Here is a 27,815-nt window from a genome sequence, read left to right on the forward strand (position 1 = left end):
GATCCCAGAAGTTTACAGCAAAAGTTTTAAGATGCATGTAAGCTCTTTGGAACAAAAAAATGGCGAAAGATGCAAAGGCAACCCCGTTGCCCAAATAGCATGTCAGGTAGAAGCAAAGGTCTGAAGAACATATTATGAAAGAGTACATAATAAAGCCCTATGTGGCCTAGGACCCACGTACCTACGGGACCGCCCCTCCTGGTCCTGCAGAAGACCTTAAGGTCCACAAATGACAACACTTTGGAGGTCTCAAGGTGGTTAGATTGGTCTCAACTAGAGCCAGGGCCTTTTCAGTACTGGCCCCGACTTGGTGGAATGCTCTGTCACAAGAGACTAGGGCCCTGCGGGACTTGACATCTTTCCGCAGCCTGCAAGACAGAGCTGTTCCGCCTGGCCTTTGGTTTGGACTCAGTATGACCCTTATGTTTCCCTCCCCTTATGGTTTTGATCTATGGGCTACTATTAAAAGGAGGCTGCATTTTAAATTGTATTTTTTAACCCATATTTTAAATTGGTTTTCCCCTCTCCATTATGTTTTTATTGTAATTTTATTAGTGTTAGCTACCCTGAGCCCGGCTCTGGCCGGGAAGGGCAGGGTATAAATTAAAAAATATTTATTATTATTATTATTATTATTATTACAATGCAATAGACTATATACCAATAAATGAAAAGTGCATTGCATGAGCCAGCCGGGACTAGCCCACCAGTTGGCAGGGTGAGGTGTCTGCCTGAGGCGGCAGATGCTGGGAGGCAAAAAACAACAAGGCGTTGGAGGACACAGCTGTGTGTTGCCTGGCCTGCTCTGCTACTTCGATACTTTTTCTAACACTTGTTTTGAGCAGTCCTTGTAGACACCTTTGCCCTGAGAAAAATTAAAGGGTTGAGCTTTTAACAAAACTCGTCAGGGCTCATTTCACATAAGTTCCAATGAGTCCTGCTTTCCCAGGATGAACTATTTATATTGCGAGAGGAATATTTTGGGAAATTAATTACAGAAGGCTGCAGGAGAAAGTCATGTGTCAAGGAGCTAAACAATAATTCTCAATTTGCTTAAGCTTTTCTGTCTGCTATTACTTTCAGAAAGAGAAGTAAAATATTCCTGATTTGTAAATCTCTTGGCCGGCAAAGATTTGCCATTTGCTTTCAGACTTATGCAGCTTCTTTGATCTGCTGCTTTGCTGGTCTTACTTAAAATAAATAGTTACTTTTATCTTTCCTTTTACTAGGTTTAATCTTCACAAAGATGGTTTAAATCCAAATTATTTGGATAGGTTTCTATTATAACGTTTATTATGAAAAGCACACAAGTCTGAATTTTGTCTTGGAATCTGAAAAAGTAAACATTCATTTTAACCCACAAGAGAAGGTCGAAGCTAATATAAGAGCTTGGTGAGTTATGTTCCTCGTGGAGTGAGTAGATATAGGTGGACTTATCAAAATACAGTTTAAAAAATGATTGCTGAAGAGGAAAATGACATTTAATTTTACATAAGGTTCCCCCACCCTTTTCAAGCTAGGAATAATAAACACAGACCAACCCAATAAATGTTTAATGTCCCTTCAGAACGTAATAGTCCTGATGGATCAGACAATCTACTCCAGCATCCCATATCTCACAACTCAAAGAGTTCCCACATGTTTCTGGGAAGCCAGGAGTGGAATTCTAACCCAAGAAGAAGGTGGGTCCCACAGATGATATGAAGCATCCAATACATGGGCCTTGTTGGCACATCATGGTCAGTCAAACTATGTGTGAATGATCTCATTCACACCTGCTTTGTTCCTCCCTGGCTTTTTTAGCTCAGTGAGGCTCAATTCTGTAGCCAAGGTTTTACCTATGGTTACAGGTGGTGGTTAAGGAAGAAATACCTTAACCACAATCCTGGGTACAGATGACATGCTAAGCCAAACCTCGTAAAAGGTACTAAAAGGACATGGGCGGAGCAAAGTAAGTGTGAGCTCCTCTCCATGGATTGCTGTGTTAAGGTGGTTCTGGTAAACCAGGGGAGAGGAGTCTTGGGCCTGAAAGCCAAATGCAGCCCTTCTGCTGGTCCATGGGACTTTCTTCAGGTCATGGGAGAAAAACTAACCACCCTCACCATCTTAAAGCCAAGAGGGGATGAGATAGAGGGACTTAGAGGCTTCATTGGTGCCAGACTTCAAGGGTATCATTGTGCCCATGGGCATCATGTTGGCAACCCCTGCATTAGGTCCACAGTCTGAAATTACCTAACTACACCACTGTGTGCTATAGCCTTTTTTGAGAGGGGCGGACAAGAACATTTGGGGGAAATCTGAGCCCGTACGAAAGAAGATAGTTGTAGAATCGAAAAGGGGCAAAAGTCAACAGAAACTTGGGTGGGAGCATCTAATTCAGGATGACTTATCTCTCAGGAATGGTGGTACAAATATTCCAGTTCATCACATTATAAACGACAAAGCGTTCTATGGTGTTTGGATGCTTCTCTCTTACCAGTTGAGGCAAACCCATCCTGCAAAGCTCTTACAACCATTTACTTCTATTTCAGTGCTGCCTGAGCAGAGCCGAAGCAAGACGAGATGCGGCCAAAGTGGCGCTAATCAATTCTCTCTTCAATGAGTTGCCTTGTCGCAGGATCACAAAGGAATTTATTATGGAGAGCGTTCAGGAAGCTGTTTCGTCCACCAGTGTAAGTTCAATTCCATGGCTTTGTATGCTGTCATTGGCTGCATTTATGGTAAACTGCAGAACAGGAAGACAATAATTAGTGTAAGATTCCAGATAAGAGTATCTCCATTGATAGGCTAGTGCTACTATGATTCATGTGCCTTTTCTTGACTTTCATTTCCTTCACATGTGGAGTCCACTTGGCTGATGGTGAAGTCAAGGATCCTGGGAAGTGGTTAATCTGGGCTGATCTCCCTCCAAAGAAATGTGGATAAACTTTATATTTCCTGCAACCAGGGAGTCCGTCCTTTCCCTAAACTTCTATTAGTCTACGTGGCTGCACATACCATGAGTAACTTCGGTCAACATGGAAAATATTTTAGACCCTGTTGCAAATAGACGGCAGGTCATGGTGGCCCCATCCATTAGGCAATGTTTTTAGTAACCACATAATGCTTGGAGAAGAAGTTAACAAGACATACTCTTACATTTCCCAACAATTATCAACTTCTCTCCAGAAAGACGGGAGATAAGAGATGAATTGGGTAGCAGGTCCAGGGTAAGGAAATCAGATAGGATAGTTTTTTTCAGATTCTAAGAATACAGTCATGCTCGGCAGCAGGCTCAGCAAAAGTGGAGCCTAGGAAGCTGCCTTAGACAGAATCAGACTATTGGTCCACCTAGCTCAATATTGTCTACACTGGCTGGCAGCACCTCTCCAGGAATTCAGACAGGGATCTCCTCCAGCCAAACTAAAGATGCCTGGGATCAAAATTGGGACCCTCTGCATGCAAAGCAGATGATCTGCCACTGAGCAGTGGTCCTTCTCCTACACTGAGCTCTCTGGTGGAGCCGCGCGCTGGAGCTGTGATGCGAGATGTTGCGTGCGTGCTGCGCACACTGGACTCCTCACAAACAAAATATTGAGGGGGCTGAAGACACCTCAGCCCCTTAGAGCTGGTGCACCTGTATCAAAGGAAAATGCATCTCATTGTATATAGCTTGGACATAGTTCCCCTTTCCAAGATGAAACTGGAAAAGTTGACTCATCAATCAATAGATAAAGGGACCCCTGACCCCTGGTCCAGTCGTGGCCGACTCTGGGGTTGCAGTGCTCATCTCGCTTTATTGGCTGAGGGAGCCGGCGTACAGCTTCCGGGTCATGTGGCCAGCATGACTAAGCCGCTTCTGGCAAACCAGAGCAGTGCATGGAAATGCCGGAGTGGTACCTATTTATCTACTTGCACTTTGATGTGCTTTCGAACTGCTAGGTTGGCAGGAGCAGGGAAGATGGAGCCCACTGCTCTGAGTTCCAGAGACAGAGCCAATTTGATCCACAACATTTTTAATCTGGCAGGGTAATTCTTTAAAGTTATTACATTGAACTGTGATATAAAAGGAAAAGGGTAAAGGGACCCCTGACCATTAGGTCCAGTCGCAGCCGACTCTGGGGTTGTGGCACTCATCTCACTTTATTGGCTGAGGCAGCTGGTGTCAGGGGGCCAGCATGACTAAGCTGCTTCTGGCGAACCAGAGCAGCGCATGGAAACACAGTTTACCTTCCTGCCGGAGCGGTACCTATTTATCTACTTGCACTTTGACGTGCTTTCGAACTGCTAGGTTGGCAGGAGCAGGGACCAAGCAACGGGAGCTCACCCCATCACGGGAATTCGAACCGCTGACCTTCTGATCGGCAAGTCCTAGGCTCTGTGGTTTAACCCACAGCACCACCCATGTCGACCCAATAAAAGGAAAAGTTATGCACGCTCCACCCTCACTCATACATTCTTTAGAGTATCAGTTAAGAGCAATGTCATTACGGATGAAAGATCAGAAAAGTCTACCTGCAACCTTCTACTTTCCCCCAGGGCCACATCCACTCTTGGATTGAATAATAAAATATAAGGGAAGCTAGCAATGGTTTCAAGACTAGGGCTGCCTTTACTGGGATTTCAAAGGCAGAATTGATGTCCGGGAGGAATTTCCAAAATGTGATCTGGATCTTAGGCAAGTCAATCAAAAAATCACAGGGGTTTTTTTTAGTGGGGGGGTATTTTTGTAAAACAAAAACAAAACTCAACAACTTTCGGGGTGTCCTGGCTTTTGAAATATGGCAACCATATTCAAGACTAAACCAGTGCTGTAAAGTATCCTAGTCTTTCCATTCACTTTCCCACATCTCTGTTTCAATCCTTTCTTCTCTACTGTGTTACTGCCTCTGGCAAGGAAATGAGTTGGCAGGAGCTTTTGTCACTAAACATGCCGAAACCGAATCAGACTGCTAACATCTGCATTTGAGGTTAGCTTCAGTTTGCGTGGGTTGGCTTGGTGATGCTGTGGATTGTCCTCAGCTACTGGGTTCTTTCAGGGAAACATCTGCATTTACTAATGGATACAGATTCCTTGTATGCGCTACACGTAGCATAGTATTTACTGTATGTATTTATATAGACACAGAAGCACTAGGTAAATGCAAGCTAATTCTATTGGAGAGGAACTTATTTTCAGTACCTCACCCACATTATTGATTTATTAAAAGCTAAGTGCATTCACAGCCTTGGGATTGCTCTGCAAATAATCAGAAATTAATGTACCGAGTTAAAAGCCTATCAGAAAGTCCCGTGATACTCTGTAAATGTCAGCCCAGGTTTCAAGTTTCTTAAATCTGCACGTATGAACACCTTGAAACTGGAGATGCCATCTATTTTAACTTTCCCCAAATCTGTCTAAGGTGCAATTAATCCCTGTATATAATCACTCTCTGCACTTTAAAGCGCAAGTGGGGAAACTGTGGTCCTTCTGGTGCTGAATGACTCCATCTCCCATCATCCCCTTGTAACATGGGCAATAGTAATGGAAGGTTGGGGTTGTAGTTCACCAGATGTTGGGGTTAATTCTGTGTCCAGGGCAGCTGTTTACCAGCTCCATCTGGTACGCAGGCTGAGACCCTACCTGCCCGCAGACTGTCTTGCCAGAGTGGTGCATGCTCTAGTTATCTCCCGCTTGGACTACTGCAATGTGCTCTATGTGGGGCTTTGAGGGTGACTTGGAAACTGCAATTAATCCAGAATGTGCCAGGTAGACTGGTGACTGGGAGTGGCTGCCGAGACCATATCACACCGGTCCTGAAAGATCTTCATTGGCTCCCAGTACGTTTCCAAGCACAATTCAAAGTGTTGGTGCTGACCTTTAAAGCCCTAAACGACCTCAGTCCTGTATACCTGAAGGAGCATCTCCACCCCATCATCCAGCCCAGACACTGAGGTCCAGCACTGAGGGCCTTCTGGCAGTTCCCTCACTGTGAGAAGTAAGGTTACAGGGAACCAGGTAGAGAGCCTTCTTGGTAGTGGCACCTGCCGTGTGGAACGCCCTCCCAACAGATGTCAAGGCAATAAACAACTATTTTACTTTTAAAAGACAACTGAAGGCCATTGGAGGGCACCAGTTTGGAGAAGTCTGGATGATATAATAACCTAGATTCAAACCAAGTTTCCCCCATTTCCCACTGAATTTCAAATGAAATATCACTTAGAGGGAGAGGATGGAAGTCATTTCTCCTTTATCCCCCATTATCATGCTGGAAACGTGTCCATGTGGATTAGGCGTTTGCAATGGTTAAAAATCAGTAATCTTATTGCAGGCGTGTTACAGCTTCTTACAAGTTGCTCAGATTCAATATTTTTAGTCATTGGCAGCAGGGGGAAAAATACAGATCAGGAGAAGCATGTTGCTAATCCACTGCAAAGTAGAGCAAAATTCATGAAAGTTTTTTTCCCCCTTTTTTAAAATGCTGGCTCAGTGAAAGACGTATGCTGCTTGAGACTCCAGAAGATTTAACAAAATCCTCCCATCTGTGCAGAAGGAACTGCTGATAAGCAAACGGGAGATTTGAAACGACTTGGGAAGAAGGTTAAGAGCAGTGTGAGACACACAATTTGAAACTGTTCCTCTTTGATTGAAAGTTATAAGATTCTGGGGAGGTGGGAGGAGGAGTGCTTATACTGTTGGTGTATTTGCAGAGCAGTGGGGAAGGCCTGGGGTATATCTGGTTTGTGGATGAAAGGGTGCCTTTCTTCTCGAGCTTTACGAGTCTCATGCCCTTTTGAGGGACAATCCCATACATACATTTTGGAAAATGGACTATGATTTATTTAGAAATGATTTCGAAAAGAAGGTTCATTTAATGCAATTCATCATTTTTAATGGAAATTTTCTAAGGCGAAAAGCTTAAAATTGCAGAGTTTTAGACAGATGTCCCTTGGGATATTTAAAAGCCAGCATAAATATTTCAGCAGCAGTGTGTTAATGTTACTGCATTTCAAAAGCTATAAATTTGCTGACAGTTCTGCTAAAGAAACTGTCTCGTGTACAGAGTTGGGTTCAGCTCTGCATAGCTTCTCTAGAACGTTAAGGATTATGAGAATTATAAGCATTTGACTCACAAAATGTCCCTCCAAATGGAAAACAGCAAACCACTGTGTCTAAAGCTTCAGTCCTCCACATCTACAGGGCTGTGCTATGCTAATGGGTTGCCCTACCAAATGAGAATATGCAATATTATATATTCCAGTAACTTGAATCTACAACAGGTATGGGGAACCTGTGGCCCAACAGGTGTGCCTGGGCTACATCATCCTGAACCATCCTGAGTGCAGCTGGTGGGAGTTAAGAGTCCAATGATATCTGGAGGGCCATGGGTACCTGCTCTGCAAGTATGAGCCATACCTCTTGAAGTATGAGCAGGTTCTTGGTGGGTCTGAGTTCCTCTTTGACCCTTGACTGCACCCCAGACTGGCTGTAAAACTGGGCAGATGCTCATCTCCTTACCTAGTCCAAGTGTAAGAGTCATTCTGCATTGAACTGCAACCTCAACGACAATGACAGCCTTCAAAGACGACCAAGCACCTGTTTGTAACACTTAATGGAATGCCTGTACCCTGAGAGTCAACATCTCAGGCACCCTCTGATGACCCTCTCTGTGAAAAGGTGGAATGGAGGTTTCAAGGGAGAAGGCCTTTTCAGTATGGCTGCTCACCTGCTATGATGGGATTGGAGGGAAGGCTGGGGGCAGCAGCCCCAAGCAAGGGAAGATGCACAATTCAGTGGCCCAGAGTGACTTCCAGGCAGCAGCCCCAGCAGTTCCTATGTCTCAGATTCTCTCTCTCTCTCCCCTCCCTGCTTGCCCTCCCTGTTAAAGTTGGGTGCCTCGCATTTTATGCAATTTCAGTTATGCATGTGGGGGCCAAGAATATAACCCCCATGTAAGTGTGGAGACAACTGTAGTAGCCCTTATGTCTATGAAGTGCGGCCTGGATGCCCATGTTATCATATTTTCAGTGCCAGGTTAAGATGTTCCTTTACTTCCAGACCATTGATGGAATAGAATGTGCTGTTTGTTTTTTGTTTAATGACTTCATGCGAATTTAATATTTTATGGATTTGTTGTTTGCTTGCTTTTGTTTTTAACCAGGGAAATTTTAATTGTGAGATGCCTTGAGTGCTCTTCTAGAAAATGTTGTCTGAGAAATTTTAATAAACTAAACTAAACTGTCCCAGCTGGACTGTCCCCTTCATCACCACATAAACATCTCCATCTCAAACCAGCTGCTCTGTGGAAAAGAATCCAAGAGACAGAAGGGCAGGTGAAAAAAGCCAACTACACAATATGCCTGTTTCTGCTTGGCTGGTTTTGTTTTGCTTTAAGTGTAGGGCTTTTAACACTTCCATTGTATCTTATTCATTTTGTGAACTGCTTTGAGGACTACATGCAAAAATGTTAGGTACAGATTTACTAAGCAAGTAAGTAAATATATAGCTTTGTAAACTGGTCTAAGACAGTGAAGACACCAAACAGAATCTCTTGTTTGATGGATTATAATTTTTTTGTTAAGATCTGCTGCTGCTCTGAGGCAAACTCAAACCAGACCTACCACAACTGGCTCACACCACTCAGTTGTGGTTATAAGTTACCTCCTTATTGTTGAAAATCCTCCTTCAGCATCATTGAAGGAAGATGTGAACGTTTCAGAAAACCACGTTTTATGTTAGGAAGATGCACGTAGAAATATATGTGGTTTAAAACTAGCCGTGGTGATGTTTATGTCTCAGTGTTATACCCTGCTCTGTAGCCGAAAGGAAGGAAGAAAAAGAGGCTATTGTGAACGGTTGTGTTCCACTTCCCAGATGATGGTGGTAATGGGAGGCATCAAATACTGTGATTTTATTATGGCTTTTGTAGTAGAAAATGGCCTAGTTCAGGCAACATGCTAAATCATAGTTGAGCATTATGAGAATGAGCTACAGTGAAGCTCAGGCTCCCAACTTTCTCCCAACTCTGGCATAACTACAAGGAGGAATCTGGAAACGTGAGCTTCTGGTTTAGATTAATTGCAACCTGTCCATTCATTTGAACCTGTCAAACTGTGCTTAATGTGAACTGTGCTTTGGTTAAAACATAATTTAGTTCCATAATTTAGGATTCTTCAGAAACTTGCTAAACTATGGTTAATTGAAACTGGAAGAGAATTTTTCCAAATTCCTCTTTGTGGCCATGCCAGAAGAGAGAGAAGGGAGAAGGCACAAGATTCACTGTAACTTGTTCTGTCATTCTAAACTATAGTTTAGCCTGATGTCTGAACACATCCAGTTTGTAATCTGAGGATGTGGAAATGGTTTGCATTTCCCCCCCACCTAAGAATGTGTTTACGTAATTCAGAAAGTTCCTTTGTTCTTGTTAAAGGGTACTTTAAATGATGCTGATGACCCAAGCACAAGTATTGGAGCCTATCATTATATGCTGGAATCAAATATGGGGAAGACAATGCTGGAATTTCAGGTACAATTTAATTCTTTCAGACAAGCCAGTTTTTTAAAGGTTTGCAGCGCAATCTGTATGCTGTGTTCAGTGGGTATATGAATTGCTAAATAAAGGATCTCTGCCTCAATAAAACGTATGGCTTCATTTATGTTTTGTACCTCCCTCCATTTATTCCAGCATGAACATTTATGCTATTCATACAGAGTAGGACAGAAAGCAGCATCTGAAAATGTTCAGTTGAATATTGAAAAATGAACTTGCAAAAGTAACTAAATAAGGCTTGCGGCTGTGTATGTGCACATGCTTTTTCCATATATTCTGATTTGGCTTTTTCCCTTTGTACCCTGTTTTCCAGATTAGATTCCAGTTGGAGAGAAGTTACCCTTTATTCATCTTTACAGTGATTTAAATGTGTACTGGAAAACTAACTAAGCAGTCTGAGCTGATACTAGTTGATGTTCCAAAAAAATTATTCAAGTCATATTTCAAAATCTGCCCCATGAACAAATTTCCTTTACAAGTATAGCTATACCAGTTTTGCTTTTGATGGTTGTTTTTCTTGTGTCTGATGAAAGGCAGACCATGGAAGTTTGACATAGCAATAGAATATCCAAGCGGAGGCAAGATTGTGCCTTTCTGGAACAGATGACAGCATGTTTGCAACACAGAATACTCATAAAGGGAAACACTGGACCCCTTCCAATTTAAGTCTCATTTCAGACAAATGGTGATGCTTACACATGCCCCATTGTAACCCCATTGCTATGAAGGTAGTGTCTAAATTCTTATCTGGGTCCACTCTTCCAAATTGTTTTCTACATCCTTTTGCCTAGGACAATGACCAAGAAAACAATAAAAGATAATAAAGAAAGAGGGGCATAATCCAGGTACTTCCATGGTGCACTGAATAACTTTACTTTTATAATACTGCAATTACAAAAGTTCTATAATTTTAAAAAAGTAACAAAAAGATAGGCAATGGTAAACTAATAATTGCCAGTAATAGACAAAAGGGGTCCTTTTACTTTTACCTAATAGACAAAATGGGACACAGGAGGCACTGTGGGTTAAACCACAGAGCCTAGGACTTGCCAAGCAGAAGGTCGGCGGTTCAAATCCCCGTGACGGGGTGAGCTCCCATGCTCGGTCCCTGCTCCTGCCAACCTAGCAGTTTGAAAGCACGTCAAAGTGCAAGTAGATAAATAGGTACCGCTCTGGCGGGAAGGTAAACGGCGTTTCCGTGCGCTGCTCTGGTTCGCCAGAAGCAGCTTAGTCATGCTGGCCACATGACCTGGAAGCTGCACGCTGGCTCCCTCGGCCAATAAAGTGAGATGAGCACCGCAACCCCAGAGTTGGCCACGACTGGACCTAAAGGTCAGGGGTCCCTTTACCTTTTTAATAGAAAAAATAATTGTCTCAGTACATACTTTAGAATCTCTCTCTAGTTATTTATGCTACTCTCTTGGTAAATGTCAGTATTCCAACAAATTTAAGAGCAGCATACATTGGGTTTTTGTTTTGTTTTGGTTTTTGTTTGAAGGGCAAGTGATCTGGTGTGACTCAGACTTAGTTCCACTCTAATCCACATACAAGCATTCAATAATGTTCTAGAAAGTCAAAAGAGTTCAGACATATTAGAGCAATCATCTTGAAGGCAATACAGAAAGACTAGATAATGGCTCTTCCTTGTGAACTCACACAAAGTTCCTGTGCAGGTGGAGGAATTAGTTCCACGGCTGGAACACGAGGTTCCAAAACAGTCCTTCCATGATGCTTTTCAAGATGGAAAAACACATTTGAATCTAACCCAGTTCTCCCCCAGCAAATCCCCACTATTGTTTCGCATACTGAAAGAGAGATTCTACTTTGAAGCAGTTCAGTCATTGGTTTTTCTTCCATAGGAACTGATGATAGTCTTTCAACTGCTGCACTGGAATGGAAGCCTCAAAGCTTTGCGTGAAACAAAGTGCTCTCGACAAGTGAGTAACACAGCACTAATAGTGCACCCGTATCCCCCACAGCAAAGCTATACTCACGTCACCTCTACCCAGTATGTCCCTTATGTTCTATAGACATGGTCCATTATTAGGTGCCATTGATGGGAATTGAAATCAGTGGGATTTTTAAAATTTAGGCACTCAGTGAATCCCACTGAGTCGGAGACATCTCCAAAGTTAAGTGTGTCCACAAACTAAGATTCTTCTTTGAAGACTGTAATGTCATTACACATGTTCTAGGTTTAAAGGGATCCATTAGTGGACAAGTGCAAACCTAGGGTTGTATCCAAAAAGTCCCATTAGCACAAGGACTTCTATCTGCACAGTGGACCTCCCATCCTGAGTCCCTTCTCCCCAAATCTGTTCTATGGTTTTCCCAACCTTCCAGAGCAGTTGGGGAGGAAGAGAGACATGGGGAGAAGAGAGGAAGAGAAAGTCCTGTTGCACAGGAAGTGCTTGAGATAACAGGATGAATTCCCTGGATGCAACCCATAATTTTTTTAAAAAAATAATGTCAGGGGTTCAGGAGCAGAGGCACAAGAAAGGGAGGAAATGGAGAGCGAGGGGGAGGAGTCCGAAGGAAATGTTAGCGATGACAGCGGTCCGAGGTCTCTGAGTCTTTCCAGCGAATCGGAAGATTCACAGAAAGGGGCGCCCATGGTCAGAGCAAGGGGGGTGCCTAGGGGGGCACCCCAGGAAGAAGGGGCCAGAGGGGACTCAGAGAGCAGCAGTCGGAAATCAGGACCAGCGTCCACACCAGAGTGCAGTAGGGGGGAGGAGTCCCAGGCATCGGGATCAGGCGGCGCACTGCCAGCGGGAGGACATGAGTCAGGATTGGCCACGCCTCCATCGGGGAGCGAGGAAACGGTCGAGAGGAAGGTTGAAGGCTGGGCGCGCGCGCCAAGTTCAAATGTACAGGAGGGCGGCGCAGTTGGCAGCCCGGATAGGGAGCCAGGTCCCCAAGCCCAACGAAAAGAGCGGGAGGAGTCAGGGGGGTCAACGTCAGCGTCAGAAGAATCCAGGAAGGAAGGGACCCCGGGGGGTAGCAGAACCCAGAGGAGAAAGGAGAGACAGAAGAGGTGGAGTAAGGCTAGAATCTTAAACTGGTGTACAGGGGGCGGAGATTCAGATGGAGCTTCGCCGATCTAAACCCTAGACGTAGAGCTGGGGCGCTCCGGCTTGAAAATGGAAACTGTACTTCAATAAAGACCTTTGTACATTACTACCGGCTAGCGTTGGTCCTCTGTGAGCTGGGACCTGGAGCCAGCTCTGACAAATAATTATGTATTTTGTATTATAAAAATTATATACAGTGGTACCTCGGGTTACATACGCTTCAGGTTACAGACTCCGCTAACCCAGAAATAGTACCTCGGGTTAAGAACTTTGCTTCAGGATGAGAACAGAAATCGTGCTCCAGCGGCACAGCAGCAGCAGCAGGAGGCCCCATTAGCTAAAGTGGTGCTTCAGGTTAAGAACAGTTTCAGGTTAAGAATGGACCTCCAGAACGAATTAAGTACTTAACCCGAGGTACCACTGTACTTTCATAACTGCATAATTAACGTTTAAATAATTATGTAATGAGTTGTCTGCTTTAAATGTTAAGACCTGCATATTCAGTCACATGAAAAATTAATCCCTTTTAAATAACCCAGTGATTAAGGACTATGCTCACTTCTAACAAACAGACAAAGGCAGGATGCCTTTGAATGTCAGTTGCCAGGAATTGCAGGTGGGGAGAGTTCTGCTTGTGGATTTCACATGAGCATTGCTTGGTCACTGTGTGAACAGAGTGCTGGATGAGATGGGCCTTTGGTCTGACCCAGCAGGACTCTTCAAATGTCCTTAAACCCAAGTGATGAGCTGATGGTTACATACAGAAGCATGAATGAATGAATGATGGAGCAGCAGGTTAACAAAACCAAATTTGCTATGGGTTTCAAGTTCTATTATTTCAAATAGTAATGGGGCAAGAGAGCAGTTCAGCTCGCACAGGGCAAGCCCTTGCTTTTGGACATCCAGGCTCCTGCACAACTAGAATTTCTTCAAGCTACCTTAACTACAATTTATTTGTTTGACTTCCACAGTCAAACATGTTTCCAATATCTGTTCTGAAATGTCCATGTCAGTTGCGAAAGATCCCAGAGCAGAACCTAACCCATTATTTTAGAATAGTGGGGAAGGAGAGCTGGAAATAATGCCGATATATTTCACATCTGGCAACCAATGTGCCCCTTTGGTTTCAGATAGTACATGGGTAGACAAGTCTATAAAGCCCAGGACACAAATCTTCATGGCCCTTTAGCAGCTATGGTGACTAGAAGTATCAGAGGTAATGCATTTAGTGTTAACTCTGCATATGTATACTCTATTCTGACCAAACTAAGCCTCTTGATGTATATTGTGCTCTAAGAGGCTTAGTTTGGTCAGAATCAAGTATACATATCCAGAGTTAACACTAAACCCCGTATTTTTTGCTCTATAAGACTCATTTTTTTCCCTCCTAAAAAGTAAGGGGAAATGTGTGTGCGTCTTATGGAGCGAGTGCAGGCTGCGCAGCTATCCCAGAAACCAGAACAGCAAGAGGGATTGCTGCTTTCAGTGCGCAGCGATCCCTCTTGCTGTTCTGGCTTCTGAGATTCAGAATTTTTTTCTCCTTGTTTTCCTTCTCCAAAAACTAGGTGCATCTTGTGGTCTGGTGCGTCTTATAGAGCGAAAAATACGGTACATTACTGTTGGTAAATAAACCACCATAGCTGCTACAGTAAGGTTACCAGACGTCCCCGTTTCCTGGGGACAGTCCCCGGATTTACAGATCAGTTCCCTGGCAAAATCCATCTATTTAGTTGGAAGTTGAAGTGTCCCCGGATTCATTGAAAATAAAATCTGGTACCCTTATGCTACAGGGTCATGAAAATGTGTGTCCCAGGCTTTTTAGACTCATCTACCCATGTAAGGATGTGGGTGGCACTGTGGGTTAAAGCCTCAGTGCCTAGGGCTTGCCGATCGAAAGGTCGGCGGTTCGAATCCCCACGGCGGGGTGCGCTCCCGCTGTTTGGTCCCAGCGCCTGCCAACCTAGCAGTTCGAAAGCACCCCTGGGTGCAAGTAGATAAATAGGGACTGCTTACTAGCGGGAAGGTAAATGGCGTTTCCGTGTGCGGCTCTGGCTCGCCAGAGCAGCAATGTCACGCTGGCCACGTGACCCGGAAGTGTCTTCAGACAGCGCTGGCCCCCGGCCTCTTGAGTGAGATGGACGCACAACCCTAGAGTCTGTCAAGACTGGCCCGTACGGGCAGGGGTACCTTTACCTTTACCTTTACCTTTACCCATGTACTATCTGAAACCAAAGGAACACATTGGTTGTCAGATGGGATTCCCCTGCCCCTCCAGCTCTCCTACCCCACTACAAAGCAATGGTGTATTTGTTGCTAACTCTTTATTTTTTTTGGACGGGCAACAGGAAGTGATCTCCTACTATTCCCAGTACAGTTTGGATGAAAGGATGAGAAGTCACATGGCTCTGGACTGGCTTATGAAGGAGCAAGAAACTCCGGGCATTATTTCGCAAGAGCTGCAAGTGGCCCTTAGAGAGCTGGAAGAAACCCGGAAAGCTGGACAAGAGCTGCGGTTTTACAAAGAGAAAAAGGAAATACTGGGCTTAGCACTGAGCCAGCTGTACAGTGATCAAGCCGCTGCCTCTTCAAATGATGATCGTATGAGTCTAGCCCTGAGTGGCTATCGCTAGGGCAGCCTAGGGCGCCGTTTGTATGAAACAGGTTTGCAAGGCTGGTCTGTAATGAGCTAATCCTGGATCATTCAGATCAATGGGAAACAACAGCTTGCCTTCATCTGATTGTATAATGTACAAAGCAGAAACTCTCAAATTCCTCCCCCCCCCCCCCAAGGTGAACAGCATGAGTTCCAGGTCCCTGTGGAATCCACACATCTCATGTGCAAGTTCACAGAATGCGTGAAGAAGCATTACTCACACATGCTTCCTGTTTCACTGCATGTGAAACATCTAAAGCTGCATTACAGTGTGACATTCTGTGTGACGAAGACAGATTTTTAGAATTATTATTTTTATAAAAAAAATATATAGCTTAGGTTTGTAACTTCTTAAAGAACAGCAACAATCATTTAATAGCGTTGCATAATCAAAGTAAGTGTGGCAGAATTGTTTAGTATGTGAATTGAATTAATACATCCAAGAGATGTACAGAAATAAGGAGTGAAATGTCCCCTGCAATAAGCAAAAACTGCCGGTTGATAGATATATATATATTGTTATTTAAAGTAGTGGTTGAAGGAACAACAATAGGCTTCTAAACGTAGGGAAATCTATGACACAAAAGCAGAAAGCCAGTTGTTATACTTGAAAAATGACCAACACGGACATTCTTCTAGAAAAATAACTTGAGTCCTGATAATAAAATACATTAGCTACAGCAAAACCTTTGTAGATTTTTTTTCTTGTTTATATGAGTAGTAAGTAAAATAACAACACTGCGATAGGCCAGTATTTGCAATTGGCAAGCCCATTGCTTCTGGTAGGAACACAGATCTCAACTTTTCATTATTTTTGCTCATTGTACTGTATCAATACAGCAAATGAGAAAAAGACAACAATATATTTGATCAGCACCTGGAAGCAGTGGCTGGCTGTACCCAGGGCCACATTCAGTTTTCAATGCCCCAGTAGTAAGACATGTGGGGTGGGCCACTCCGTTTCTGAACATCAAAATGTCATCAAAGAACAACTGACAACATCAATGATAATATTTATGTGTGATGAAATCAACCCTTTTGCAGGGTAAATGTAATGAATTGCTTTTATTTCTTGGCAGGGAAACAGACAACCATGTTTAATTTGTTTTGCTCACTACACTTATACTAGTTTCCTTAGCAAATGAGAAAAACAGCTTAGGAATGATTCAGGGTGGTTTAATAGCACTGAATGAAGTACAGTCGTACCTTGGTTCTCGAACAGAATGCGTTCCAGGAGTCCGTTCAACTCCCGGAACTGTTCAAAAACCAAGGCGCAGCTTCTGATTGGCTGCAGGAGCGTTGGAAACCGGAACACTCACTTCCAGTTTTTAATCGTTCAGGAGCCGAAACGTACGAGTTCCAAGGCAATCGGCGACCAAGGTACTACTGTACTGCTGCTGCAGCTGAGGACCAACCAACTTAGTCACAAAATTGTCATCTTAAGTTCTGGGTTCCATGTTTTTGAGAAATCGCCTGTGCCTGCAAATCCTTTCAGCTGAGCGAGATCTTACTTGCCCCACACCTGATATTATATAAGACATTGTATGGAAGATGGGCAGGTGTGGCTTTGTCAAAATGGCTCCATGTGCCAACTGGGGAGGCTTGGTGAAACTATTAGGCCAGTGAGATGAAGGTTTCCCATCCCTGACCCAACAACAACAACAACAATTTCAGAAAGTTCAACTGTACTTTGGAAGTAAATAATAATAATGACTTACAATTTTGGTCATGATTTTCAGCATTTGGTGAAGATCTTCCTAAATTTGAACCAAATTATAGGATGTTGTCAATGCCTGCCTTGGCTCTAACCTAAGCTATCTCTTCCACTGTCATGATAAACGCTGCTCTGCTTATCAAGCACAATGCAGCCAATCCTTTCTGCTGGTTGTGCACTTGTGACTCTTACAGGAATTTCCGTTGCAAGCAGATCAGATACACATATTCAGGCCTTTTTTCCAGCTGAAACAGGTGGCTGCAGGTAGCATGGCGATCAGTGCAGTGGGGTGTCCCTCCCTAAAAACAAGTTCCGACACCTCTTTTTCTAGAAAAAAAGCTCTGCACATATTATGAAGAGCCCTTGACAATGAGTGATCAACCCTGTGTTGCAAAAAGGAAACCAGACTGTTCTTTCAAGATTCATCTATAGCAGTCATGGGTCTGCTGCAGCAAATGGCAAAGAAATATAATACTGGGAATTAGAATCAACCATTAATTTTTAAAAAGTATTTTACTGCCTCAAATCTTCTGTATCTTATTTGATCTCACTCAGGTGTTGAATTTGGGCAATCATTTTGTAAAATAAACCGTTGTGAAAACATTTCAGGGAAAATGTGCTTATTGAGAGCATTCCACATATTGTATGTGAACATTACAATAGGCTGCTTCTCTCTATGGTCCACGTGAAAAAAAGTAATGCTGAAATCACTAAGCTTAAACATGCTATGGAATGTCAATGGAGAAGTAAACACACACACACCCCCCAAAAAAAAACCCTACCCATGCACATTTCTTATTTACTTCTAACCTAAATATTCTTGACTTTTTCCAATCTTGGCAGAAGTTCTTAAAACCTTGACCTCCTGAACCATAAAATTGCAACCATTTTTTTCGTTCAAGTTAAAAAAAAAAAGAACACCTGGCTGGGCAACACTGATTTTTGTTTTTGAAAGGGAAAGTTACCGTAGTTTTATTTGCTGAATATTTCAGTCAACAACCAAAGACAGACTGCTTATGGTGAAGCCTGAAAGGCCCTTTCTCTCTCTCTGAGTGGGGTTGATAAAATGTTTGCCAGAGAGGAACTCATCTTTCCTCTTACCTCCACCTGCTGCTCCCACACCAACTGCTTTTAACCTTGCCAATGTTTGAGACCTATAGTTATCTTGCAGACATGGGACTAGAACCCCACGGGAGCAAACGCAAGTTGGGAGGAGAGGAAGCAGGGGAAAATGGATGGCTGTAGGAAGGGTTAAGCACCCCCTTTTACCTCATCACCTTCTCCTCTTCAGATTACCTTCTCCCACAGCTCCTCCCACAGAGGAGGCAGTTTCATTGCACACAGCAGGTGCACGACTCACCGTTTTCTCTCTCAAGTTTTCATTCAGTTTCAACACCGACATTTTCCCATGGCAGTACCTGAAAACTGGGTGCCCAATCTTCCGGAAGCGAGGCCAGGTTTGGTTTCACCAGTTCTCTGCAAAAAGCCAGGGCTCCTTTGCTTGGATGCCATTAAAGAGCGGTTTAAGGAGGCTCTGCCTTGCCACATGAGCTACTTCGTCCCAGGCATTGCTGTTCTCGCACACGTTAAAGGTTGGGTTCGCAGGATCCAAAACAAATGGCCTACGGGAGGAAGAGAGGCGTTGTCCATATGAACAAAGACAGGAAGTGCTGAGAGGCAGATGCCTCTTTTACAGTACATTCAAATGCAATGCTGTTTTCACACACAGAGCCTATTGTTTCAAGTCCTCTTGAGCTGGATAGCTCAGCCGGTGTTGATAACACCAAGGTTGCAGGTTCAATCCCTGTATGGGACAGCTGCATATTCCTGCACCTGCAAGGGGTCGGACTAGATGATAATCAGGGTCCCTTCCAACTCGACCTATGATTCTATGATTCATCAGCTGAACGCATCAGCTGAAAGGAAGTGATGTCATTTCTTGGGTGAAGAAAGCACAGATCCAAAACCATGGGAAATTGCAAGTCCAGGAATGAAGGCAGGAGCCACACACAAAACTGGAGCTGTGTGGGTGTGGGTGGAGAGAGAGAATTACCCAGCAGTATGAACTAGACATTTTCCAGAACAAAGTACAACATTGCTCTTGTTCTGGTAAGGGAACAAACATCAAAAGACAAAGGAAGCAGCAGGGCAGCCTGGTTGATTTATGAGCAATGGCCTTCACAGAATCAAAGGCCCTGTAAAAAGCAAAAAGCCACAAGAAAGCCCCCCCACACACAACAGCACCAGCAAGCAATATTCAATGTCATGAACTGGCAGGACAATGGGAGAGGGGAGGAAGAGGGTCCTGGAGACTGGGACTGAGATGCACTGAGGTAAGCTGCCGATGGGGAAGGAGCAAGGCCATAGCTAAGGGGTGGTGAGGTGGGCGCCTGCCAGGGGCGCAGGTGAGAGGGGAGTCCGTCAAAAAATATGTCCATAAATATGTCTAGAAATAAAAAAATTAGTTATTGCCTCATAAGAAAAGCTTTTAAATGGGTGGAGGGGAGGGGAGGAGAGGCGGAAAGAATAACTAATACGTCCATAGGGGGCGCAATTTGGACGGTTCTGCCAGGGGCACAATATCACCTTGCTGCCGCTCTGGGAAGGAGAGGTTGGTGGAATCAGCTTTTCCTAGCAGTGGAAGCTCTAGATTAAATGTCAGCTGTTGGGAGCATGTACTAAAGAGGCAGACAAGTATATAACGGGCTTACTCACCTGGTTTGCTTTAGAAACACCTTTTGGAAAATTGGAAAATTGGGTCTGTAATGTTTGTGCCATACAGCACAGATTTCTTGATACTGAACCAAAAGCTTCAGGATGGCTCTCATTCCCTGCACATAGCTGAAAAACATTGGTTTCCCAGCCAACTCCCATACATAGATGGTGATGAGTTCCACAGCGTAGGAAGAAGGGAGCCTGCGAAACCTAAACACACACACAGCACACATTTAGCAGCTGCACAGAAGGAGCCGCCACAGGAAACGGTCAAAAACAAAAGCTGTAGATCAAATAAAGGCTGTAGAGACAGTAGCAAAATCCAATTTGGGCCTCCCGTTTGATTTAATATCCATGCCTTGCAAAGAATGATAAGCCAGGAGTAGCTAAGAAAATATACCGGTAGATTAAATATTGTTTCCCCCCTGGTATGTATGCTCTCTCTTTTTGCAAATGTGTGGGTCACTCGCTCACAAGAGGTTGAAACAATGCAAAAATCTACAGATTGCATTGTACCTTGGGAAAACAGAAGGATCTGAAGTTGGTCCAGTACTCAAAAGCTTGCATTGGCTGTCCATACTCTACTAGGCCAGGATCCAAATTATTGGGTTATTTTGCAAGGCCCTTAACAACTTGGGTTCAGGATTATTGAGATTTACAGAGAAGTAACTGATAGTGGTCTCCCATGGTTTGGATGTGCAATTCATATCCATCAGGTGTCATTACTGAAATGAGGCTGCATTTTAATGTTGTACTTAATCTTGTTTTTAAGTTGTGTTTTAATCAATTGTTTTTACCTGGTGTTAGCCTCACTGAGCCCGGTCTTGCCTGGGGAGGGCAGGGTATAAATAAATTTTACTATTATTATTATTATTATTATTATTATTATTCATTCTGTATTGTGTGCCCAACCAGGTCAGACAGGCTCCCTCTCTGTTGAACTTCTGGCACTTACTGAAGACACTTACATTTTTTGTTCCAGCAGGCATTCTAAACTGAATTGTGATACTATAGCCTTAACCAATTTTTTTTTATTTTCATTGCATTTCTTGTGTATAAATTGTTTAAATCAAAGGGCTCCCAAACCATGGTCAGTGGTCCAGCAGTGGTCCGTGAACTTCATTCAGGTGGCCATAGGGCATCTGGCACAGTACGTTACAATTGCTACAGCAGGCAGAAAAACCATTAAGTGTTCTGCCAAGAACCTCATCAATTTTCGAGTGGTTCATGGGGAACAAAGTTTGGGAACTGCTGGGCTTAATGGCAACAGCAGGAGGAGGAGGAGGAGGAGATGATAAATGAGTTCAGTTGTGCTTGGATACGAGCAACCTACTTGTTTTCTTCTCCTGGTGTTGCAAATGAAGTTTTGAACCAGTGCTTCATTAAACGTATGAGATCTTTCACCCTCTCTGTTGACGCCTTGACAAACTCAACTTGGTGCTTCAACAGGGCCATAGTGTACAGCTGGATTTTATCACTGTCACTGCAGTGGTAGAGCTTGCGGTAAAAGCTCTCTTTTAAACCTGTTAACACCAAACAAGAGATAAGGCTAATGACACTCGCTTGGTCTCCATTTCTTAAATCAAATCGGACAGATTTCGGGCTAATGGGAATATTGTTGCAGTCTGAATTACAATAATGGTAGATCTCCATAAGTATTATGGGACAGTGAGGGGGTGGGAGACACCACCCCCAGCCAGCTCTTACCTGCTGATAATGTAGGCCCAAACATGTCATAACAAGGCATTATGTCAAACAAGTGGCCGTGGTGATCTTTATAACACTTAAAGTAGAACCTTAAGGAAAATGGTGTCCTTTCCAGCAATATTACCCTAAGTAGAAAAGAAAGGGGAGAATAAGGCTTTAATTCTACCTCTACTTACCTGGGAGTAAGCCCTATTGAATTTCATAGGGCTTACTTCTGAGTAGACATAGTTGGAATTTAACTGTTAATCAGTGGCGTGCTAATGACTTTACAATAATTGGGGGAAATGAAGGGAGAATCTCAGTCCAAACCTGTTGATCCAGGAAGGTTTAGTTAGTCTTTTCCCTAACTCTTCTAGTACTTCGGGAATTTTTCTTTGGCAGTCTTCTAAACTTTGAAAGGCACCGCTAAAAAGAACTATGTCCACATCAGATGAATCTTGCACATCAGTTCCTTTTATATATGAACCGCCCTGTTACGTAAGATATTAACAGAAAGTTGGTTAGTCCTTGACTTTAACCCACCTAGTACCAATGTTCCCAAGGAAGAGCAAGACTAGCCATGTGTCAGCTGTTCAACCCAGGCAATCTGCATCACTTTGGATCACAAATGGAGGACACTGCTTCACTGCTTATGGAGTAGATGACTCTGAATGGCTCCCATAATGTAGGCCATATCACATATTCGTTAATGTGATGACTCTGGTTCCAAGCATCAGACAGGACTTTAATACAGAAGAGGAGCAGTTAAGTCTGTCTTACCCACCACAACTTGGGCAGAGGAGTGAGACCCAGTCCCTGATCTCAACCCTGGAACTGGACCTTGAGACCCTGGTGCCATAGCACCTAGAAATAGGCCCCATCTGCAGCACACAGTTAGAAGGAGTATCATGCAGTTTGAACAGCCGTGGCTTCCCTCAGGGAATCCTGGAATTTGTTAAATGCGCTTAGAATTGTTAGGAGGTTCCCCTTACAAAGATACAACTGCCAGAATGGTTCAGCATTCCCTCCCTCTTCTGATGAAACTCTGGGAATTGTAGCTCTGCGAGGGGAATAGGGGCCTCTCGGCACCCGTAACAAATTACAGTTCCCAGGATTCCCTGGGGGAACCATGGCTGTTTAAAGTGTTATGATACTGCTTTAAATGTATAGTGCAGATGGGGTCATAATACTTCCTGTGCATGTCGTACCCCGAAATGAACCAAGTCTCATTATGTTAGCCACCTCCCATTTTCCCATACATGGAACAGATGAAAGTAAGGGAAAGACACACAAGTGCTTGAATCCAAACCCAAGAGCTGTCCTTTAAAGTTATCCACTCCACTCCTTATGGATTGAGGGTAGCATGGAACCTGGGCCCATAAGGATATAAATCTTCCTTTGGAGCTAGGACTCCATCAGAACAAGTTGCTTGCTCCCAATGATCTGCCCATGGTCCTGCATGCCATGTATCTGACCCTCTTGTTTTTCCTGAAATCCAGACCCCTATCATCATCGTGGACTGCCATCTCCCTTAATTCTGGTTCTTCCTATCATCTCCAACCACTGGTTGGACACTCTGCCTCCTGGGCCATGCATAGCCTCTGCCACTTCTGGACAAGACAATCAAGCCATGCAAGTTCTTGCAAGTGGTGTTCACCTGGGACATGGCCTATCATAAGAACATTAGACAAGGCCAATGGTTTATCTCACCCAGCATTCTGTTCTCACAATGCCTATGGGAAGCCTGCAAGCTGGACACAAATGCCACAGCACTCTTTCAGCAATTCCCAGCCACTGGTATTCAGAGACAAACTGTCTCTGTCAGCGAAGGTAGGACATAGCCTTGCTCTCCATAAATTTGTCTAATCCTCCCAACATAAATTGTATTGGGTTGCAAGCCAAGTAGCTGCTTCACTCATGACATCTTTCCTCCATAGAGATAACACACACCAACACAGTCTGCTGTGCTGTGTTATGTCAATGTGAGTGTTTACTTTGCCCTGAATACAGTATATGCATGTACATATCAGATTCTCAGCTGACATATTCATGGCAAGTCACTAGGTCTTGCCTAACTTCTTATGTCTTTTCCCTTACATAGAGATTAACAGGGATGAAGCAGCCCCAAGCAGCTTAAGATCCTGACCTACCAAAGTCCATTGATTGCAATGGGCCTACTCTGACTTAGTCAAATACCACCTTTTTTTTATTTAAATGTTTTGCCTCATGCCCCCAAATTTCTCTGCCCATTGCTGTATTTGAAGGGAAGATCTGCATACTCCCCCCAAGCAGGAAACTATTGCATTTTCAATTCTTATAAAATAGCATATCCTCGCAGCAGGATAACCTTGAGGGAAATGGGATGTGTGCAACAAAGAGGGAACTAATGTACATTTATTGCATAAACACACACACACAACTGCTTGCAAAGAACCTTAGACATGAAATACTAGATACAGGAAGTGCAACACTACTGTGATCAATCTCAAGTAGAATGTGGCATCATCAGTACCTTCATAACATATGTAATTGGTAATGGAAACACTTCTTCAATGAACTCAATGATCTTTTCAACTTCTGATGCACAGCCCCACCTTACAGCATTTGAGATTGGTCGGAGTTTTGCTTCCACAAATTTCGTTAATTCCGCAGGTGTTTTGTACTCTAATATGTTTTCAGGTTTAAACGCAGTGGACATTTGAGCTATACAAGAGAGAAATCAAGGTGAATTACGAGTTTTTGCCTGAAAAGGAAGGGATGAGGAGAAGCTCTTAAAAAGTAAGGTTTAAAATCGGGTGGTCCTTGATCATGGAGCACTTCGAAACAGCAGTGCTACCTCTTTTGCTGGCAGTGAAGTGATGCTCTTGTTTCTCATGGTACTCCCTGGCATGGGCTGTTCCAAACTGCCTGGGGCACATCCTACAGGATGTCAGTGTTTCCGGGGCCACAAATTTTGTTCTCCTCTTACGAGTCATATCCCAGTAGCTTCTGTGATTGCTGGTCAGTATCATTTCATGATCAGTCTGTTAATAAAGAAGAGAAGAGATGAACGGTATATATATATATCGAGCTGAGATGCAGGGCCAGGAAAGAGATTGAAGATGGGAGCAAGGAAGTATACGTGGATAGCATTCTAGTCTTTAAAATGGTATAGCAGAAAGTAAAATGCCCTTTTTTATTTGATACCTGGTTTTATGTTTGTCTTTCTTAATGTAGACAGGTGTATACAATTGTTTGCATTTTTGATCAGCCAGACATTTTAATCGTTTTGTACTATTTTTATATTTTCTATTTTATTGTATATACTGCTGTACACTGCCTTGTTACGCTACATGAACTTGTGATAAATGTTTTTACAAATAAATGGATAGTAATTTATCTTCTCACATTTATATACCACTATTTTTCCGACATGAAACCAAGATACCAAAAAAAATAAAAGTTCATTTATTTGCTTGAACAAAGGAGGAAGATGGCACGTTCCACCTTACCTTTGCATGCTGCAGAAGACACTCTCGCAAAACCTCCTTGCCACAAGTTTCACAGTGAACTCTCCCAAGATGTTTAGCTTGAAAATGGTATCTCAGAGCTGTGCGGCTGACAAAGTCATTCCCACATCTCTCACAGTTGTAAGATCTGGGTCTTAGGCCCCACATCCTTTAAAAGGACAAAACAAAAAGTTGACTATTCACACACACACACTGGGGGGAGGGTATGGGAGAGAGAGAGAGAGAGAGAATCTCAACTATAAGAATAGCTAAATTAGGAGTGTCATATGTCTGGAATACTGCATCCGGGTGCAAATTGGGGAAATGTCCTGGAAAATCTGGATGTATGGCAGCCTATGTTGACAATGCCAGTTTTCCATAAAAATAAATCAGAAACTGCATTTTTTGTGATTTTGCCCCAAAAGCTCAACAACTTTGGGCAAAAACAAATAAAAAGAATATAATAATTTATTATTTATACCCCGCCCATCTGGCTGAGTTTCCCCAGCCACTCTGGGCAACTCACAACCGAGTGTTAAAAACAATACAGCATTAAATATTAAAATCTTCCCTAAACAAAGAAAAGATCGAAAACTTTGCCAATATAAGCTCAACAATTTTCTGTCCAGATTTTCACTGTTTGAAATATGCCAACCTTAAGCTAAACACCAACCTAAACACATTACTCCAGGGAGCCGGTGGATTATTTGTACCATACAGCTTAATTCTTTCAAAACTAGTAGATCAGAGCCTGTTCTGCTTGTGGCAAGACAGCAAGGTGGCCACTCCCTAAATCATCTGACTAAATTATTCCATGTGCTTCCTCTCCTTTCCCGTTTGTTTTTCAAATACACACTATAAAGGGGTAAATTACAAAGGAAGGGTTTTCTGCCAAAAATAATCTTACCTTGGCAAAGCCATCCTGTCCGCATTTCGTAGCAAGTGTGTTTATGTACTCGTTTCCCAGTTACAGTCCTTTGAGGACAGCACATTTCTCAAGTATGTACCACCCCCAGATGCTTAGAATTCTGGGAATTGTGGTTTGTGCCTCCACTGTTGATTGTTCTCTTTGGGAATTGATAGTTATCACGCCTCTGGTCAGCCCTGGAGCCGCAGAAAGAGGGGATGCAGCTCCTTTTTATACTCTTAGAAGCTTTGCAGCAATGCAAAGAAGAACGATCCATCAGATGCAAAACCTTTTCTTTCTTTCTTTGTTATGGGAGTTCCTGCCACTTTGCAAAGCTAGTGTTGTTGGTCACCTGGACAACACTTTCTTGGCAAATATTTGATTTCCCCCACCACTTTGTTTATAGACTGTGGTTTAATTTGAGCCCCGAAACCCAGCCCAGCGTCTTAACTACATTTGCGGGCCATAGTTTGTTCTTGATTTGTAAGCCCTGGTTTGTGTTAAGTGTAGCTTAGTATTATGTGTGAATGCAGAAGAATGTTCTCTTTTGTCCTTTTCTCATTCATAAACATGAAACACACCTTTTGGGGGGCTTGGGTAATCTAGACTTCTCCATTTTTACATTGTTTAGTCTTACCCAACTTTCACAGCTGGTGATTCATATTGCAATTCTAACCATGTCTGCTCAGAAGTAAGGTGTATTGAATTCATTGGAGTTTACTCCCAAGCAAGTGAGGTTAGGACTATAGCTTACTGCATAGACACTTACCCATTCCATGTGACAAATGTGACAAGCTCTGCTTGAAATCTTCTCCCTAGATTTCCCTAAATCATTTCTGGCCCAGCACTGTTGTATACTTACTCTCTGCCAAAATCACAATAGAGGCAATTATGACACACATACACAGAGAGAGGGGGGTGGGGCAGAGGGAGGGGACCACCAATGTTTAAGTTATTTTAAATGTCAGGCAAAGGTGTTCTTGTTTGTTCAGCCTTTTAGATCTTGATATAGTTTGATATTTGACCTGTTCTTTGTATACCACATTTGGGGTGGGGACAATTGTTTTCCTAGTCAGTTCCTGATGAATGGATGTTTTTAGTACAGTACTACCTACCATTTTTTAACTTTTGGTTATTTTACAGTACATATATCGCTTTACTAATTTGTTGTAAGTCGCTTTAAAACTTTTTTTTCCTGTAGAAAGCAATTAATAAATGGAACAAACAAAACTGAAACAAATTTGCAGCCAGGTATTAGAAGCAGCGGGAATGTGGATTCTCCTGGAGCCTTTTGCTGTGCCGCAGGAGCAGCCCCTCCCCCAGACTCAAAATGGAAATTACATCCTCAAGATGACTGCACAGCCAGTGGCAGACTCTGGGCTTTCAAATTTCAGTGGCATTCTGTGTGGCACAAAAATTCAGTGCCCCCCTGCCTTTCACCTTATCTTCTAAGTCATTGTTGCAGCACCCCCTGCAGCACCCTCTTGGCTTGGCACCCGGTACAAGTGAAGCAGTCACTCTCCCCTAAATCCACTTCTGGCACAGCATTTCATAGAATCATAAAATTGTAGAGTTGGAAGGGACCTCAGGATCATCCAGTCCACCCCCCTACAATACAGGAATACACAGCTGTCCCATACAGGAATCAAACCTGCAACCTTGGCGTTATCACCACCACACTATAACCAACTGAGCTATAGATAGGTTCAATCAATATTATTATTATTATTATTATTATTATTATTATTATTATTATTATTACTATTACCCTGCCCATCTGGCCAGGTTTCCCCAGCCATTCTGGATGGCTCCCAACAGAATATTAAAAACACGATAAAATATCAAACAGTTAAAACTTCCCTAAACAGGGCTGCCTTCAGATGTCTTCTAAAAGTCAGATAGTTGTTTATTTCCTTGACATCTGGTGGGAGGGCATTCCACAGGGCAGACAGCACTACCGAGAAGGCCTTCTGTCAGGTTCCCTGTAACTTCACTTCTCGCAGTGAGGGAACCGCCAGAAGGCCCTCGGCGCTGGACCTCAGTGTCAGCTGGATGATGGGGGTGGAGACGTT

General features: G+C 43.3%; 2 protein-coding genes across 3 annotated transcripts in view; one reads left to right on the forward strand and one right to left on the reverse strand.

The window, feature by feature from the left end:
• Window positions 1-17,550, forward strand: part of LIX1 (limb and CNS expressed 1) — a 37,852-nt gene extending 20,302 nt beyond the window's left edge. The window contains exons 3-6 of the mRNA XM_083404350.1: window positions 2,532-2,672; window positions 9,390-9,485; window positions 11,369-11,446; window positions 14,926-17,550. Coding sequence (XP_083260476.1) covers window positions 2,532-2,672; window positions 9,390-9,485; window positions 11,369-11,446; window positions 14,926-15,210 — 600 coding nt within the window. The 3' untranslated portion in view covers window positions 15,211-17,550. The remainder of the gene's footprint in view (window positions 1-2,531; window positions 2,673-9,389; window positions 9,486-11,368; window positions 11,447-14,925) is intronic.
• LOC310659942 (2'-5'-oligoadenylate synthase 1-like) lies at window positions 1,266-26,596 on the reverse strand. 2 transcript variants are annotated; one of them, XM_083404153.1, is made up of 10 exons: window positions 25,744-25,801; window positions 24,840-25,005; window positions 24,185-24,371; window positions 23,861-24,051; window positions 21,679-21,839; window positions 21,370-21,494; window positions 20,996-21,185; window positions 19,663-19,872; window positions 18,366-18,569; window positions 1,266-2,725 (listed from the first exon to the last, which is right to left on the reverse strand). In XM_083404153.1, exons 1-9 carry the CDS (start codon window positions 25,755-25,757, stop codon window positions 18,413-18,415), a joined length of 1,401 nt encoding a protein of 466 aa, XP_083260279.1. In that variant the 5' UTR covers window positions 25,758-25,801; the 3' UTR covers window positions 1,266-2,725; window positions 18,366-18,412. The 2 variants fall into 2 exon arrangements, with proteins under 2 accessions (XP_083260279.1, XP_083260280.1); XM_083404154.1 differs by lacking the exon at window positions 25,744-25,801 and adding an exon at window positions 26,513-26,596 and having other exon boundaries at window positions 2,609-2,725.
• Between the last annotated feature and the right edge of the window lie 1,219 nt (window positions 26,597-27,815).

This window comes from Podarcis tiliguerta, assembly GCF_965153285.1.
Source record: "Podarcis tiliguerta genome assembly, chromosome: 11".
In the NCBI taxonomy this organism is placed as follows: Eukaryota; Metazoa; Chordata; class Lepidosauria; order Squamata; family Lacertidae; genus Podarcis; species Podarcis tiliguerta.

Bases quoted from the DNA above. Each gene is read 5' to 3' on its own strand.
- LOC310659942 (XM_083404153.1), bottom strand. The intron at 24,052-24,184 runs GTAGCACTGCTG...TCTCTTGTATAG, and splicing joins CTTCACTGCCAGCAAAAGAG to CTCAAATGTCCACTGCGTTT. The intron at 19,873-20,995 runs GTAGGTTGCTCG...GTGTGTGTTTAG, and splicing joins ACACCAGGAGAAGAAAACAA to GTTTCGCAGGCTCCCTTCTT.